This window comes from Numenius arquata, chromosome 6, assembly GCF_964106895.1.
Source record: "Numenius arquata chromosome 6, bNumArq3.hap1.1, whole genome shotgun sequence".
Taxonomy (NCBI): Eukaryota; Metazoa; Chordata; class Aves; order Charadriiformes; family Scolopacidae; genus Numenius; species Numenius arquata.
In genome coordinates, this window is record NC_133581.1 from 53,790,490 (window position 1) to 53,809,059 (window position 18,570).

Below are 18,570 nucleotides of genomic sequence, written 5' to 3' on the forward strand. Positions count from 1 at the left end.
CGCAGGGGGCGGGCCGCGGCGCGGCGAGACGGCGCCATCTCTGCGCGCCCGGGGGCGGGGGAGGCGGCGGGCAATGGGGGCTCTCGCCTGGCGTTGGGCGCTGCGCGCCGCTCGCCTCTCCGTCGGTGGTGGCGGCGGCGGCGGTGGCGGTGGCGGCGGCGGCGGCGGGAGGGCTCCGACGGCGCCGCGGCGCGACCGGGGCTGCGGGCCCGCAGCTTCGTTTGCCGGCTCCGCGGTGAGTGAAAGCGTGGGCTACCCGTCCTGCGCCGGGCCGGGCTCGCCCCGCGGCGGGAGGAGAGCGGGATGGACAGGGCTGTGCCTGTGCCTGAGGGGAGCTGCGCGGGGTGGGAGGCAGGAGAGCCGTCGTGGCCTGGGACTGCTCCGGTGTCTCTGGTTCAGCAGTGGGTGTGCGCTGTGGGGATGCGGTGGCTGGGGCAGCGGCCGGACCGAGCAGAGGAAGACGAGTCTCTGTCCGCTTTTTGCCGGGACCGGGGTCAGTTCTGTGGTAGGAGCGAGCGGTCGCTCGCCGCCTGTGGTGCCGCCGGGCAGTAGGTGGTAGAGAGGCAGGCTCCCGGCCGGTGGCCCCGCCGTCCGTCCTGCTGCGGAGGCCGCAGAACAGCCGTCGGGTCCCTCTTGCTCTGGAACAGTAGGGAAGAGGGACTCGCTCCGGCGGACCGGCACTTGCCCGGCTGCCTGACACGGCCTGGGCCCGGGCGAGGGACAGCCCCCGGGAAAGCTGCGGGTGCTTGGCCGGTGCTTCACCTCAGCACCGGGGGTTGCTCTGCCTGTCCTGTGCTTGAAGCAACTGTAACATAAAAGACCGCTAGGTCTAGCCTATTGTTTAAAGCTTCCAACTTTTTAAGTGCTGTTTTGGTTTATTTTAACACAAGCCCTCTTTTTTTTTTTTTTTTTTTTTTTTGAAGTGCTAAGATTGATCCTATTTTACCCTGTGTCTAAACAACATGTCCATTGGGGTTACTGTATTATCCCTGCCAGGCTGCCTGCCTGTGGAGCGGGCTCCCTTTGGGAGAGCCTGCCCGCAAAACACTTGTTTTTGGACCAGTAGTGAAAATGGTGGGTTCTTCCTGGTTGGCTTTCCCTGCGGCAACTGCAGGCTGGTGCATAGACATTCGCTTGCTTTCTGTTTTCGTTAGTCATCAAGCTCCAGGGATGACTCTCTAAAGGACAAACGCGCCCAGATCCTGTCACGGGGGCTGCCGAAACAGAAGCCCATAGAAGGAGTTAAGCAGGTGGTGGTCTTGGCTTCTGGAAAAGGAGGAGTTGGAAAATCAACAACAGCAGGTAAGTTGTTTTTTTCATGTTATTGTTTACTTCACACATTTTGTAATACTTTATAAAGACTATTTGGGCACTCGTGTCATTGTGTTGAGTCCCACTAGCACAGCCCTTCATCTCTGTCAAGCCCTGTTGCAGCCATTGAGAACCTCCATGGGTACACAGGTCTTGGTTTTAAATGAAGTGCAAATTGAGCAGACAGCTTTAAAATAATATCTTTGTGGTAGTGTAATGCTGTCCTGGGACAGTCTGCTTTCTTAAGAGGTGATGTAAGCTGAGGTGGAGGAGATCATAGGCCAGTGCAGTGATACTGTAGCTCCTCCTTCCTTGGCAGCGTAGGTGTGCCTGTACAGTGTTCTTCTGTGCTATGTCAGCACAGTCACATGCTCTGTAGAGGATGCTAATATTTGGAAGGTTTCAAAATCGGGTCTCTGTCCAATTTTCTCAACTACTTGTACAGGTATTTCATAAACAAAATGTGAAACAGTAGTTAAAAACCACACAAATTGATCAGAGCCTTGTGAAGCACCTTGAGCTCTTCTCAGCCCCACCATTAAGTTTTGAATTAATTTTTCTCTAAATGTGCAGTTCCCAGGTGGCTGACCAGTTACCAGTACTGTAGAAGTTTGCTTGAACTTAAACAAAGATGACACTGAAGGTAAAACTCTTTGAGAGGATCTCTGTAAAATGTTAGAAATTTCTTTAAAGATCTCTTCCTTAGCACATAGATTGGAAAAAAGTCATACTTGACTTGAATGTTGCCTACTCTTTGTCTCCATTTTCTATGAGTAACACATTGATGTAGCTCTTAATTTCTCATTTTGTGGTTTGTATTTCTGCCATACTTGAAAAGGACTGACTGTCTAATAAATACTGGAACAGACAAATATCTGGTATCTGTAGTAAGAGTAACTGTACTTAAAAAAAAAAAAATTATTTTTTTCTATACACAAAATACACTTATATAATATTGTGTACACAGGATACGCATTCTTGTATGAAGACATGCAAAACAATTTTTTGGAGCACAAGTCTTACGAAGAGAGGCTGAGGGAGCTGGGGCTGTTCAGCCTGGGGAAGAGGAGGCTGAGGGGAGACCTTATTGCTCTCTACAAGTACCTGAAAGGAGGCTGTAGAGAGGCGGGGGTCGGTCTCTTCTCCCAAGTTACAGATGATAGGACAAGAGGCAATGGCCTCAAGTTACGCCAGGGGAAGTTCAGGTTAGATATTAGGAAATATTTCTTTACTGAAAGGGTTGTCAGGCATTGGAATGGGCTGCCCAGGGAGGTGGTTGAGGCACCATCCCTGGAGGTATTCAAGAGAGGAGTTGACATAGTGCTTGGGAATATGGATTAGTGTTGGGTGGTGTGGTGGTGTGTGTGTGGGTTGCGTGTGTGGTGGTTTTGTTTTTGTTTTTTTGTGTTGTGTTTTGTTTTTTTTTTTTCATTGGTTGGACTAGATGATCTTAAAAGGTCCCTTCCAACCTCTGTGATTCTGTGATTCTGTGAATTAACACTTGCATTTCTTAATGATATGCCTTTTGGTTGGTGGTTATAATTCGTAGGCTGGTTGGTTCAGGTTACTGAAAATACCAAATATCTGTTTCTAAATCGACAGTTTACAAAATGAACGTAATTTGAACAGTAAATTCAGATTATCGTCCTCATGTCTGCAAACAGATGTGCTAATTTAAGTTCTGCTAACTGGTGTCTGTATGTAATTTGTACATATCTGTGGGTAATTTGTACATAAAGTATGACACATGTAAAAATAATACTTAGAGCTGGGAGTTCATACCTATGCATTTAAAAATAAAAAACTAGGGTTCAACAAGCATTAAATAAGAGCTGAAATGCAAATGAACCATTCAAATGCTGCTGTATGGGACAGACTTTGTTAATGAATTTATTCATTTATAATATTGAGAAGAAAAAGGAATCTAGATTATTGTTCATCAAAATGAGAATAAATTTCATGGTTCAGATGAACAGTTGAACGTCAGATAACTCATATGAATGAAAGCATTGCATAGCATCATTCCTGAATTGTGAACTTAAAATTATGTTCTTCGTAGCGGAGGTTTGTGGGATGTGTTAGGTGACAACTCCACTGACTCATTTTGAGAGCAGGAGTTGGAAAGGAAGGTGGACAATACACACCTCCACAGAAAATGTCATCAGTCTTATTGTCTGCATCTCTCTTGAAGGACTGTCAAGGCTCTTCCTATTCTTTCCCCCAGTGTGTTTATGTTTCACTTGCTATGGATCTCCGTTTCAACACAAGTGGATATGCGTTCTGGTCAAGTTTGTCAGGGCCGTTCCTTAACCTGTTGAATAACTCTTTCTATTTGTTACATATGGCTTTCATGCTGTATTCTCTGTTGATTCTACGTGATTCTCTTTTGGTCTTCTGAAGTCAATGTAGTCAATTATTAAAAGAAGAAAGTGTGTTATAGGAAAAATATTTTTCCATGCGTGTTTAAATGCTTTGATTGTTGTTTTTGTTTTCCTGGTATAACGGTTGGTTGGTTGGTTTGTTTCCTGTGTTTCCTATCTCTCTCCTGGCAAGTTTCTGTCTTTTACCAGTGTTCTGCTGTATTTAGTCCATCTGGCCAAAGTTGGGGTTTTTTTTTGTTTGTTTGTTTTGTCTCTTCTGTCCCCTCTTTTGCATTACCCTGAAGATGAGAGTACTGTAGAAAATTGATCTTGGCATAAGAAGAGTTCAAAGTGTGGTCTTAAGGGAAGTTTCTGATTTATTGAAACTCTTCTTGTTTTCAGCTGTGGAAGTGGAATAAAATTAATGGCTGGTCTTCTTGCTCACATTTTGTAATCCTGCATTTTGAGGAAAATAAAACTACTGACACTACCAGCTACCTTGGCCTCCAGACATTTTTAGGAAAGACTAATGGGCTGAGATTTTTCATTATTCTTCAGGACAGCTGATACATTTGACCATATGTTGACTTTATCTTAGTCATATTAACTATGTTTTAATTTTTTTTCTCCTGCATGCTTTTATTCTGCATGTAGGATGTACTGTTATTGAAACTCACCCTTTCATGGTAGAGGCCAAAATCCATTTATTTGCCTGACCAACCTGGACACAGGTCTGGGCTTTGGCAGAAGCGATAATAATGTTTGTTCATGGCACTTTTCCAGGATCAATGTCATGGTTTTTTATTCTAGGCCTTCTCTACATGTTAAAATATTCTGATAAATAGCTGTAAATTGGTTATTTTATTTCTAAATGGCACTTAAATGGGCATGTGAGTATTGAAAGTTATCTTTCAGAGAGAGCTCATCTTAGTTATCTATAGGTATTTTATTGGTGATGTAGATTAACCACGTCACAGATGCAGACATACTCAGCTGGCTCTGTGTGTGTCTGGGCCAAGAAGTTTTATTTATATTGTTAGCTCAGTGTTCTGAGAATTCAACGGTGCTATTCCTAGGGCCAGTTCAGATTTGGAAGTTACAAAGTCCAAACTAGTAAACCTTCCCAGACTTGTACTGATTTCTAAGAAGACTAACTCAGATCTCCCTGTGCATCATTCTTGATACTGGTTGGCTGGTTTAACATGGGCAGAGACACCAAGCTGACTCTTCTTGGAGCCTGCTGTGAATTTTTAAAATACAATAATAGTAATAATAGTTGTGTTGAACTTCTGGAACGTATCTGCCCTGGACTCCTGGTTATGGGAGCTTACTAGTTAGGGCCACCATGAATGTTTTAGGTCAGGTTAGGTCCTATGGTGAATGCATAGGACTATGCAACTCCTTGTTGGAACTGGTGGTAATACATAGAAAATGGAATGCAAGATTGGAATTCAACTGAGAACATGAGGTGTCCAGCTAGATAGCCAGCTAGAAAACTCAGGTTTTCCCACTGTGTTATTGCCACTCTCTCCCTTTTTTCCCTTCAACAGTCAAATATCCTTTATTGAGGAAGCATTGTGAATCATAATTTAATTTCCACAGATGATAAAATTATAGGAAGAAGATAGACGTATAAGGTGGTTTTAAGACAGTATATGCAGTGACTTGCTTCTTCCTTTGTGTCTCTTCAGACATAAGCTGCAGTTGATTTTATGTTTTACTTTTTTATTTACCGTTGGTTTGCTTGTTTTTTCTCATTATCTGTGATTTGTAGATTGGTCTCCAAGTTTCAGAGGATGCATTTTCCTCTGATTGATTCAGGGAACGGTTAATCAAGCATCTGTCTAAGTAGCAAACTGAAGAATAAAATCTGTATGCTTTATCATTTTAGGAGTAAACAGAGGCTATGTGCTTCTTAGGGAGAGCTGTACAATTTTCTTTGTTAACCTCCTCACCGTTGTGTTTAAAGGAACTTGTCTTCCTCAATACTAAATTCTTTAAGTTGGGAATCTGGCTCCCCAGCTTGTTCTCAGTACCTTCATACTTTTCCAGTAGAACAAGGCTTGACTGGAGCTTATCTTTCTTAAAAGGCTGTGTGGACAGCAATGTTGTTATGGTTTGAGAGAACCCATAACAATCTATTGTCGTGAGACAATTATTCTATCACCCGATGACCCCTCCCCACCCGGAAAGGGGAATCGGGGAACACAAAGAAACACAAGGGTTGAAATATAAATAGATTTAATAGACTAAGACTAAATAATTAACAATAATACTAAAGAACCAGTATTAATCCTGATACTGATATAAGATATACAGGAATTATACTCAGCCAATTCTATCAGCAGGAAGCTGTGCGCTCCCAGCAGTGGACAGCAAGTATCGGACACTGGGAGCGCAATGGCTTCAGGAGGAAGGGAAGGCCTCAGGGCTCCGGCACCGGGGCAAGGAGTTGTCTGGACCGCCGCCATCAGGGAGAGAGCCCGCTACGCGGCAAACTTTTCTAATTTATATTGGATGTGACGTTCATGGTATGAAATAATCCTGTTGGCCAGCCTGGGTCAAATGCCCAGGCCTTGCTCCTCCTTGTCCCTGCACCTGGCAAGGCTCGAAAACACTAACCTTGAATCCCACAGAGCCTGGCTGGCTATAAAGTAAATATTTTCACAAATTCAGACACTAGAGTCTTCTAAAAGTGTAATTTTCCCCAGCATTAGGAGAAAAGTTAGTCCTGTGTCTCTCAACCCAGGACAAATGTGTAAAGAAAGCAAAAGATGTTATCCCAGAAAGAGTTGTGTGTTGTTTTTTTTTGTTGTTGTTTGTTTGTTTGTTTGTGTTTATTCTTTTAAAAGATGTTACTGCTTGGATTATAACAATTACTATTTGGTTATACTGAAGCTTCTAGGAGGTCTTCCAGCATAATTGAAGCTGGTGAGCCATTAAAAGATACCATTTCTTGCATGTACTTTTCAGTTACAGAAGTTAAGTGTTGATGGAAATGTAAAATCTGTAAACAAGCTCACAGTCTTTTTAATGGCAGTTTTTCTGTTTCTTTAGTTGTTACAGATACTTTCAGGGTAGATGAGACTTTGTCTTCTGACATAAAAATCAAGCAAAAAGCATGCGTTGTACCTTCTTCCAGAAAATATCCATGTTTAATGTATCACATGGAATCAAAAAAAAGGGTATGAGTTATTATTAAGTAAGTGTGATTTATTCATATTATGTTTTCTCTTGTTAGAAATTATAACATTCAGAATATTTAGGAATTAAGTTTTCTTGCACTTAATCTTTTTTTTTTTCTTCCTCTTTCTTGCAGTAAATGTAGCCCTCGCCCTAGCAACAAATGATTCGGTAGGTGAACATCTAATTATCAGCCTTAATGTGAAACAAGTGTGTGAATCATAAATAAAATGTTTACTGCTGGGGCAGTTAACATACATTAAATCTAAATATTTACTCCGACTGTTAATTTCTTTATTTGTTTTTCATGGGCTTTTGAGTTTATATTAATTTGTTTATATTTTATCAGTACCATGAGTGGCTTAGTAGCTCTCATCCGTCATCTGGGTTTGGCTGCGCCCTTTCCCTTGTGTGCCTCTGTGTTCAACTGCAATTCTGCAAGGATGTGTAGACATAGTAGAGGATGTTTGTGGAGGTTGTAGAAATGTAATAAATAATTAAATTCTATCACTTCAGAGCACTGGCTTGGAAAAAATATGAGTAGGTGCTGGATGGTGTCCAAAACATTTTTTTTAATAGCTCTAAAGATTTACTTTTTTATCAAGTGTAAAAATACTTGATATATATAAACAGCTAAGGAAAAAAAGGAGCTATGTGTCTTCCCTAAAGCTTGGAAGTACATTTTTTGAGTGGCAAAGTACCATTGCCTGGTTTGATATTGCTTGAACTGTTACTTGGACTATAAATAGACAGTGGGAACCATTCAAGTGTAACAGCACCAGGTCTTTGTTATGTCCACCTGCTGCTATAAACTGGGAGTCGTTCCATTGTGCATGTGTATTGTCACAGAGGTAAACTCAGAAGCAAGCTTCACTTCCTATGTAAGGGTGTAGAATGCAGGTTTTGTACTCGTAAAGTATTAATTAAATACAAAGTACCCTCAAGTACTTTAATCTGGTAAATGTAGCATCTTTTTCTTGTTGTAAAAGAAAACAACGGGTAGAAGGAGTGAAGTTTACATGCAGTCTACACACTTCCTGTAGGAATTTTCTAAAAGATTAAAAAAATTACCATAAACTCAGTCATACTTGCTAAGAGAGTGTTTAAAGCTGTTACATGAAAAATGTACTGTTTGTAATGGCATCTGATCTTGATATTTCACAGTTTTTAATTCTGTGTTTTAAATAGGCTGCTGGAGTAATTTGATTTCAGAGAAAAATCTGTCATCTTGAAAAGCACAACTGCTTGAATGGTTCCTTCTAATTAACTTTAAAACATGGCATTTGCTATAACACTTCTACAAAACGAATGTGATCCTGCAGTGTGGTCTGTGTTGTGGCATGGTCATTGAGTAGCTCCATGGAAACCATGTCAACTAATTGCATATAACTTTTTGTACCAGCTTAAGTGTTTTTAGAATTATTCCTGATACTTTTCAAATGTGTGGTTTTGTGCATTGTTTAAATTTGTATTTAGATAAAGCATCTCTTACTAATTCTGACATACACAAGCTTTGGGATTATGCCCTTTGTTAGAAGTTAAAACATCTGGCTTTAAACATAATAATGTGTTACACCACTTCAGTAGCCCATTATAACACTAGTAAAGCACACAAATAAGAGAGACCATAGTTTAGAATGATTGAAGAGGTTGTTGCTGGAGTTATTTGGAAAATCAGGGAGAGAATTATTGAGAAATAATTTTAAAAGAAAACGAGCAAAGAAAGTTAAGTAAACATAGAATGCACTAGTCATCCCTGGTGTTACAATTATGTGGTGGTGTAAAATTGAAGGCCAGCCTCTGGTGGATGTTCATCAATGACGAACAGCTGAAATTAATGAAATAGCTGTGACTTGCACGAACTGATGGTCATGATTTAGCAAGCTGCTGTCATGGTGAAATTGTGCATTGATGTAGTTACAGTTTAGAAAATACAAAATTAAGGTGGATTCAGTAAAAACCTCTATCTTGTTTGTTCATGCATTAATATATATATATTTAAGATAATCATGGCATATATCATGTATATGTTTAACCATTGGGCTTGAATTTGCTAGCGTGTTCATTTGTGTACTCCCATTGATTTCAGTTCACTAGTTTTGTGAGTCAAGATTATAAAATTAACATCTCTGAGACCTTGATCCAGGCTGGGATTGTCCAGTGCTCTGAATTGTAGGGATTAATGCAATGTTCAGTTTTGTTATGGTGAAATAAATAAGGAGGTTGTTTTCCAGAGTGCATTGGTGCCTCCTGCTGAAGTTTACAGTGGGTTTCTTTCACCTCAGATATGCAGCAATGGACCTCTTCATTTTACTTTTAATAACTACTAATTGTGCGTCACCTTCCCATGGCTTCCCTTCATTGCTATTGTAAATTCATCTCTTTCTTTGGGAGCAGTAATGATTCTGTTAGTAGATCAGAGCTTCAGCAGCTTCCTGCAACTTCATTACAGTCCTTATGTCTCTTACAAGCAAAATACAGATTTATAGAAACTGATGCTTGGACTTTATGTACTGTTTAAAGGAGGAAAGAAAGGACTCGTGAAGAAAGATAGGTCACCGTGACAATAAAGGTCTGTGCTTCCTTCATTACATACAGTCTGTTTCTTTTACAAGTTCAATGTTTGTAACTAGATTTTCAAAGCAAGTAGTGTATTGGAGCTAAATGATTTCAAAAATAACGTTGTCTTCTGATCTTTCAAGTACTCTTTTGCTAAGATTATACAGGTCACAGGCTATTGAGAACAACTGTTCTCTGCTGAGGGAGATCTGTGGAAGATGCTTTCAGAGGAGATTGGATTAGAGTAGATTCTTGCTGCTTTCAGTAACAGCTGTGACATCGTATTGTCATTTGAGAGTGAAGATTAACAGCCAAAGCATAAAGGAATTTTTAGTCCTGTTGATAAAAGAAAGCTTCCATCTTTTCTTAAAAGTCTACTTTCTGTAGTTAAAAAACAAACCCACTGTTTCTATAGGTAGACCTTTTTTTTTTTTTTAAAAGAAAAAAATGGAAGCTTTTTCAGTTATTATAGTGATGGTCTGAAGTATTAAGGCATCAACAGAGCCTTGGACATAGTCACTGGCGCACAGTGTTGTTGGCAGAGCTGGGACCGGAATTGAGGAGTTCAAGTCGTGCGTGCTGGTGCTCAGTCTGGCAGATTTTTACCTCATGGTTACAGAGTAAATAATTGAAGACAGGGTTTCATTTAGATGCCTAGATACCACATCCAAGTCAAAACAGGAGTTTTTCTGAGTTTTGTTTTGGGTTTTGTTTTTTTGGGTTGGTTTTTTCTTTTGATGCAAAGCCAGGGAAACAAGCAGGGCAGCCTCTTATCCCTCTCCAGAATATTAGGCTTTCGGAACCCCGGGTTACCTGTTGCAGATGGATTAGTTCAGAATTGTATAAGCTCTTGTGCCTGTACCAAGGCCTATAAATCTATACAGTGATCTTTTTGTGTTAAGAAATAAAGTTTTACCCTTGTGTGCTATTTTTAATTGCTTGCTTAGTTTGACAGCTGATTCTTTTCATTCTTTTGATGTACCAGCAGTCAGTTGTGCTCCCCTAGGAGCGCTTGGGAAGAATTTTCGGGTTTTGTGCCAGGACGATTCATATTCAGACTAGAATGAGTATTTATGAAAGCTGCCTGGCCAGAGACGATTTATTATAGTAGAAACAAGTTGAATTAATAGATGGCAGCAATAATAGGATAGAGATTGCTTGTTTATGAACAGAGTATTTTAGTGAGCAAACACCAGCTGTGCATGACTAAGGGTGGCACAGCTCCAGTTGGGAGGCTGCGTGCTTGTGCTGTCGCTGGAAGGCAGGATCCTCAGTCAGATTTCCTTTGACTCTCCTTTTCTTTCCAGGGAGGTTTACCTTTTTTTCACTATAGGATGAAATAGGTTTTTGTGTTGTGAAGGACAGAGGGGTGACAAGTAAAACCATACGGAACAAGTCATCATGTAGGCATAGGCGAGGGGCTTCTGCCTGCAGCAGTGGGGGCACGTGGTTACAGGCATCAGTTTTACCTGTTAACATAACCGTGTGTCAGGGGCCTACAGGAGAGATGGGGAGGGACTCTTATCAGGGAGTGGAGCAATAGGATGAGGGGTAATGGTTTTAAACTGAAAGAGGGGAGATTAAGATTAGATTTTAGGAAGACATTCTTTACTGTGAGGGTGGTGAAGCACTGGAACAGGTTGCCCAGGGAAGTTGCGGATGCCCCATCCCTTCATCCCCAGTGAAGTGTTCAAGGCCAGGCTGGATGGGGCTTTGAGCAGCCTGCTGTAGTGGAGGTGTCCCTGCCCGTGGCAGGGGCGTTGGGACTCGATGATCTTTAAGGTCCCTTCCAACCCAAGCCATTCCGTGATTCTATGACTGGGTCAAGCAGACCAGGACCAAAATTTGGAATACATCAAGGCTGATATTATCTTGGGGAGCGGGCTTTGTTTCCCCAAGCAAACCCGCTGGTTGCTGAGCAACGTCGCATTTTAAATGCGCGCCTGTCCGTGTTCCTGTGCGGTAGCGGCCGGCAGGGGGCGCGGAGCGGGGCGCGGAGCGGGGCCGCTCCCCCCTGTGCTGCAGCTCGCCCCGGGCAGCGAAAGGCCAGACGCATGGTCGTGTAATGTCACTAGAGCTGGGGGAAGCTGACGATTAGCTCAATGAAGAAATACACTTACTCAAACAGTATCACAGTCAAGATGTCACAAGGCAGATTCTTTTTGGAAAAAAGAAAAAAAAGGCAGCAAAGTTGTGTGGATCTCTGCCTGGTACACACATGCGCAAGAGGTTCCTCATAAATACATAGTAAGTTACAGAATTTATAGAAATTATGTCATGAGCAGAGTTTTCATGTGAGTTCACTATTGTGATAATACTTAGTTTTAATTTTTTCCAAATGTGTATTTAATCAAACAACACTCATTAATTTTAAAACCATTCAAAATCCACCCAGCCCATTTTCTTCACATTCCAGTCCCCGTCCATCCCCTGTCCCTCCCCAGATATTTGGCTCCTGTAATTAAACTATTTGTCTACTGGATAATATTTGACTGCTACATTAATAGATGACTTCACAATGTATATACATTTCTTTCTGGTAATGAAAAAAAAATCCGTGTAGGGGGATCAAACAAATCTAGAAGAATTTAGACAATAATGGGCTCCTTTACTGAATAATTATACCACAAAGGCAAGTTTTGACCTGGATTGTCCTCCTGTGCAGCTTTTCTAGTTACTAGGGTTTGATTTCTAGGCATCTTTTCCTTTGTTGCTTGGGGAATCAGAAGGCTTTAATTGCTATAGATAAGGTGTTCATGCTTGTATCTTAATGCTAAAAAATGTCAATAAAGCTGGAGATGCCAGTTAGAATTGATTTGGATTATCTTGCAATGACGGCTCAGCTTCTAGATCAGCTGAGAAAATGAGAGAATAAAGCTTTAAAAATCTTACTGCTTTTCAATTAAGAAGTGAGTGAAATTTAAAAATATTTTTAAACATAGGCCACTTAAAATGTTTTATTTTAATCAAATGGCTATATACTTAATTTGAGGAAAATGAAAAGATTTACTTTTTTTTTTTTTTTAAGTATTTGCATGTAGAGTTGCTTACATGCATCCTGACTCTTCAAGTCATTGAAAGCCTAGTGCAGGTGTTAGAGAGGCTGATGTGAATGGTAGAGCATGTTTATAATAATTTAGTATGTTGTGAAAGTGGTGAGGCATCTTGTAGAGATGTAGTAATGTTTCAGATTCTGTTTTGGATTTTGTTAATTTGTTTTAAAAATGGTGCTATATTGAATTTTTTTTTTCAATAGGGTATGTAATGTGCAAGAAGGCCAAACAAGGTTGAATTACTGGTATCTGATTATTTTGAAATCTGACTAGGAGCTACTGTGGACTGTTGTAGAAGGAAGTGCCAGAGAAGTTCTGGCTGACAGAAGAAGTAGCTGACAGAAGACTAGAATATCTTCATATTGAAGGAAAAGGGCTTTTAAACCAGTAGAAGAGTGAGTATTTAAAACAAGTCTGCATTTCTAGGATAGAGAGTCAGAAAACTGCAGTGGTACTTTTTGGGCTTTAATCCAATTTACAGCTAGGCACTTAAATAGTGTGCAGCTGAAAGAGTTAGAGAATTAGGGATTAAAAGATGGCTATTCAGTGTGTCAGTATGTCAAATGAGGAATCCAGAGCCTATCCTGATTTTAAGTTCCCTTTTGTCCTATGTGTTGCTACTTGCAGTTTGGGATTAGCTCTAAGTCTATAATGACATTAAAAGGGTAAATTGAGAGTCCTGATAGTGGATTAAGAGCACCAGCTTTAAAAATAACTGGCACCATCACTTAGCAAAGCTGGAATTTCTGTCTTTGGCATGGACTGCAGCTGCTGAATATTGGGAGTGCTTCTTATGTAGGGAATCCTTCACTGTATAGAACGATGACGGCTCATTAACCTGTGCCTCCATCCCTCCCAGGCTGAACACCTGGGAATTCTGGTGGTCTGCAGAGTTTACTTCAAAGTAAAATATTATCAGCTAACATCCAGTGGGGATACATATGCCTTACCAAGAATGGAAAAATGTCTCAGAAAAGATGAGCAAAAATGAAATTAATGCTGTCAAAGAGTCTCTGGATGTTTAGCAGTAACGTAGACTATGTTGATTAACAGCTATTTATAGCAGCTTTTTGTGAGCTTTTTTTTTTCTTCTTCTTTATCTCTGTTGGCATGAAGTCTTTTATCAGGCCTCAGTAAAGCATTTGGCAACTTGGAAGAAATCAATGAATATCACCAGATTCTCCACTGAACACAGAAGTGTGCCTGGAGGGGTCCTCTGTGATATATGAATGGAAATGCTTGCATTTGGTTGAAAAGTCTATTACCGGAAAATGTAATTGATTTCATAGTTAATGTTACCTGAAAGACAAAAAAGGCAACCTACTTAAAGAAAGTATAGCTGAGAGACTAAGCAGCTCGTGTCTGCTAAAATAGTTAACAGGAGGAAAGGTACAAATCATTTTGTCATTAGCATGGACCTATGTCATCTGTACAAGGACCGGGTATAATAAAACTCACCTGCCTAAGGGAACAAACATAATAGCAATTGAATAATTTTGAATCTGCATAAGAAAAAGCAAAGGAGGCAAAATTTACTGGTTTTCTACAAGACCTCTCTCTGCCGGTGTATAGAAGGAATGTGTCTAATAGACCTTTAACAACTTCATTTTAATTTTTTCCCCCAAAAGGATTTATTACAACTAAGTTCAGAGCTTAAAAATCATTAATTCAGAATACAGCTATCTTGCAAATCTCTGTCGCTCACAAGGCAGTGGCCAAGTTCAAAGGCTAAACTGAACTTTAATTACATTGAGAATCTTGCCAGAGAAGTTAAAGGAAAGGTCTTTTTAGTGAGGTTATCTATGCTTGTAATTTGTACAGTGCACAAAATGAAGCTGTAGGATTCTCATCTTCCAGGAATATTTGCAAGAATATCTTCTGTATCTGTTGATGTAGCATTTGGTTTTCTTGTAAATTCAGAATCTATACCTGGTGACTATGAAAACTTGTTTTCACTTCTTATTGTAAGGAGAGAAGTTTCTAAATCAGAATGAAAACTTTATGGTATTTGTACTGGGGTAAGAGATGCAGTGATTATATAGAAGTACCTTATGCTGAATATTTGTCAGAATTCTTTAGAGAGGTCTAATTGGGCAAATTAATATCTCGTTCAGAAGATTAATAGTGGTGAAGTAAAAAGGATGATGTAGTCAATGATGTAAAAGCAAAAGATGAAGAGGAGTTATAATTCTTTACTGCAGTCCTTTATCCTGAAAAGATATTCTTTTTTTGTCATCTTGAGCTCCCCAAGACGTCTGGCACCAGCACTGCAGAACAAGCAAATCTGAGCAGTAGTTACCCAATGCTAGAGAGCATTTAGCTACAGAGGGGAGAAACCTAAACCACAGTGATAAGAAGGTAAATGTGAACATCTGTGAGTGTTAAAGTATGCTTTTTGCTGAATAGACCAAGAGAATACTTTTCATGTGTTTTCTTGTGCCGACAATGTATTTATTTCTAATTTTGTGTTCTCTCTGCCTGATGATATCGGTAAGGATCTTGCTCTGTATTGAAAAGGTTGGTAATTCTGCATGTGTTAGTTTAGTATGTTTTTTCAAAGTAGCTTGCCATATGTTCAGTGATGTGGAAGAACATGAATAAATCATATGGGAATGGTTACATTGTCAGTTACGTCTCAAGAGTTTAAGCTGTTCAGAATTTGCAGTAAGGCAACAAAAAAACTACACGTCTCTAGAAAGTATTTTCCAGAAGTAGTAAACTTGAAGACTGATTCAGACTTTCTTCCGCAGCTGGGCAAATGGAAGGAAAAGGACAAATGTTAACTTGAGAACAGCTGTTCTGAAGTTGGTTAGTGTCTATCCTAGCTGGAGAGATGGAATGCTGTTTGTTTAATAGCACGGGGTAGAAATATTTTTATAAGGAGCAAATGCAGCCATAAGAAGATGGTGGAGTTGGGTTACCTGAAGCCTTTTCCTGCAGGGTTCTGAGGGTGGCTGTAGCAGTGGTGTGTGCTGGGCTCTGAAGAACACTTAGAAGCAGGGGGACTTTGACAAGCTTAGATGTGCTTTGAGTGCTGCGTTTCTGTCTGTATAACCCTAGTATTAATTAAGAAAAAAAAATGGTTCAGCATTGGTATGAGAGGTATATGCATCCGAAATAATGTCAGAGGACATTAGAGGAATCCTAGAGCTTTTTTTTTTTCTTTCTTTTTTTTTTTTTTTAAGTTGCCTTCCCCATCCTGCTTATGATCCCCTGTACTCTGTTCCTTTTGTCCAGATACTCTATTTTTACTTGTCTGATGTTATGCATGTTTTTTAGGATTTGTTTTAATACAGCAGTACTTTGAAAGATGTGTTAATTTATACAACGTGTGGGTTATATGGGTGAAACAATAATTTATTAAAATTTAGGTGTGTTTTTTTTTTTTTAACAACTCATGCATCTGGATTAAACTTCACTCAGCATGAGAAGTATCTGGCATTGGTAATTCTGATTAACAGTTTCATGTGTGAAACAGAGGTGTGTGCAAATCGTTTTGTCTCTTGGGGTTTTAAAACATTGTAAATGTTGGAAGAGATGATTTGGACTGTGCTATGCCTGTCTTAAAAGATCCCTTGGTAGCTGCCATAATGCTTTTCCAAGATACACTAAACCTTGAGTAAAGGGTTATTATTAGTATTCTAGGGATGCTTACATACTGCAAATGCAGGGATAGTTGGGAGAAACAGATCTCAAAACCTTAGCTTATTGGGTCAGTGCTTTCTGTATAAGCTGCTACTCTTAGGCAGTATGAAGTCTTTTTACCTAACACGTTGAATTGCTTGGTGAAGAAAGGGCCTACCTTAGGCTATCTTTAGTTAGATTCTGCCACCGATTTAAAGATTTTCCAAAAGACCTTTCTTCTATAATCCTGTAGAAAGCAGCATGCTTACAGGAACACTGGTGCTTTCATTGACATGAGTTGTAGAAACCGGAAAATCTGTTAATTATTTTTCTGTTAGAAGACAAACATTTATTGAACTATATCCACAACCAAAAGCAGTGCATCTCAGAAACAGGCATCTTTCTTACTTCTGTGCAAGTGTGTAAATTGTTTTGAGAAACTGTTGGGTCTATTGTATTAGCTTGAAACATAGATTAGCTTTGTAATTTGGAGGAGTCGCTGAATTTGCAAAGTTCTCCTAGGTAATTGAGGGGTGTTTTTCTCAAATGTACATGTATTCTTTCTTCATTTCGGGAAATTTGGTACACTTGTAGATATATTACTGCTGACTCCTAGGAATAAGTGGACTGTGGTGGTGAAGATCTAACTATGCCCAGGACGTCATGAAGTCAATCTAATTAATTTAGATCATCCTAAATCTTCAGTCCCTTTAGGCTGAAAACAAAACTGCAGTGAGTTGTTAAGATCATTGTAGTTAGCCAGTCAGTGGGTAGTCACGATCCTTGTTGAGGGGAAAACCCTCAGAAAGTTGAGGGAAAAGATGTCAGGTTTAAAATACCATGTAGATTTTTCTGCAAATATTTACTTTCATTTGAGAAGGAATTAGATGGCACAGCCCTGAGATGATGTTTTGATGGGTTCGATTAGCTGCTGACATAGATAAAGGGACTGAGTCATGAATCTTTCTAATCTGTTAAAATATGCATTTTGTACAAGAACAAAGAAGGTCTAATACTGTTGTTGATGTCTTTGAAATCTAGCATAAAAACGGGTCTTTTCAGTCTTTTTGAAATTGCAGCTTTCATACAGTAGACAAGAAGTAGAATAATTTGTCAGAGTATCTCCTGAACTTTTTTGTAATAGCTTTCACAAGGTGTTATAAAGAATGAAATACTAAAAAAATCTAAATTAAATAATCCATGTAATTACATATGCTTTGCTCTGTTTAACAAAAAAGTATATTGAATAACAATCCAAACTCGGTTGGTTTTTGTAGTCAAAACTTATTTTTCAAAGTACATAGTAGATCATGTATAGTAATGCATTTTTTACATCTTAGTTGTAAAGTTTAAGATGCATTTGGCTTGTATTAGTTAAATTCAATGCTAAGTTGTTCAGCTGTTAAGGATGTCTCCAGGGTTCAATATCAACAGCTTAGAAAAAGAAGAAAAAAAAAAAAAAGAAAAAGAAAGCAATCCCCACAGAAAAACAAACCCCCGAACTTAAAATTATTACATATGTTCTAGTAAAAAGGGTCAGTCTTGCTTCTCAGGTGCCTAGGCTTCTATGAGTTAGTTTCTTTATCTTAATTGAAATTCAGATTTATTTGGAAGTAGTGGCCTGAATACCTCGGTTTTTAATTGTTGTGGTTTAACCCCAGCCAACACCTAAGCACCCCACAGCTACTTGCTCTCTTCCTGCCCCCACCCCCGGATGGTGGAGAGAATCGGAAGAGTAAAAGTGAGAAAACATGTGGGTTGAGATAAAGATAGGTAAAGCAAAAGCGGTGCACGTAAGCAAAGCAAAATAAGGAATTAATTCCCTACTTCCCATCAGCAGGAAGGTCTTCAGCCATAGAATCATAGAATCGTCTAGGTTGGAAGGGACCTTTAAGATCATCAAATCCAGCCATCAAACTAACACTGCCCAAACCACTATTAAACTATGCCCTTCAGCACCACATTTGACCATCTTTTAAATACCTCCAGGGATGGTGACTCAACCACTTCCCTGGACAGCCTGTTCCAATGCTTGGTAACCCTTTCAATGAAGAAATTTCTCCTAATATCCAATGTAAACCTCCTCTGGTGTAACTTGAGGCCATTTTCTCTTGTCCTATCAGTTGTTATCTGGGAGAAGAGACCAACCCCCAGTAGTTGTAGAGAACGATAAGGTCTTCTCCAGGAAAGCAGGGCTCCATTACACTTAATGGTGACTTGGGAAGACAAATGCCGTAACTCCAAACATCCCCCCTTCCTCTTTCTTCCCCAGCTTCATATGCTGAGCATGACATCACGTGGTACGGAATAGCCCTTTGGCCAGTTGGGGTCAGTGTCTGTCCTGGCCGTGTCTCCTTCCAGCTTCTCGTGCCCCGCAGCCTGCTTGCTGGTGGGACGGTGTGAGAGGCAGAAAAGGCCCCAACTCTGTGCAAGCGCTGCTCAGCAGCGACTGAAACATCCCTGTGTTATCAACACTGTTT

At 40.0% G+C, this 18,570-nt stretch overlaps 1 protein-coding gene across 5 annotated transcripts in view; it reads left to right on the forward strand.

The window, feature by feature from the left end:
* The first annotated feature begins 56 nt into the window (after nt 1–56).
* Nucleotides 57–18,570, forward strand: part of NUBPL (NUBP iron-sulfur cluster assembly factor, mitochondrial) — an 87,525-nt gene continuing 69,011 nt past the window's right edge. Inside the window, exons 1-3 of one of the 5 annotated variants that reach the window (XM_074148985.1) lie at nt 57–235; nt 1,155–1,302; nt 6,991–7,025. Coding sequence is in view for 1 of the 5 variants with exons in the window: in XM_074148983.1 (XP_074005084.1) it covers nt 74–235; nt 1,155–1,302; nt 6,991–7,025 (345 nt within the window). In the remaining 4 variants the exon portion in view is untranslated. Of the gene's footprint in view, nt 236–327; nt 494–1,154; nt 1,303–6,990; nt 7,026–18,570 lie in introns of those variants that run through there. The other 4 variants (XM_074148983.1, XM_074148984.1, XM_074148986.1 and 1 more) reach the window with 4 other exon arrangements.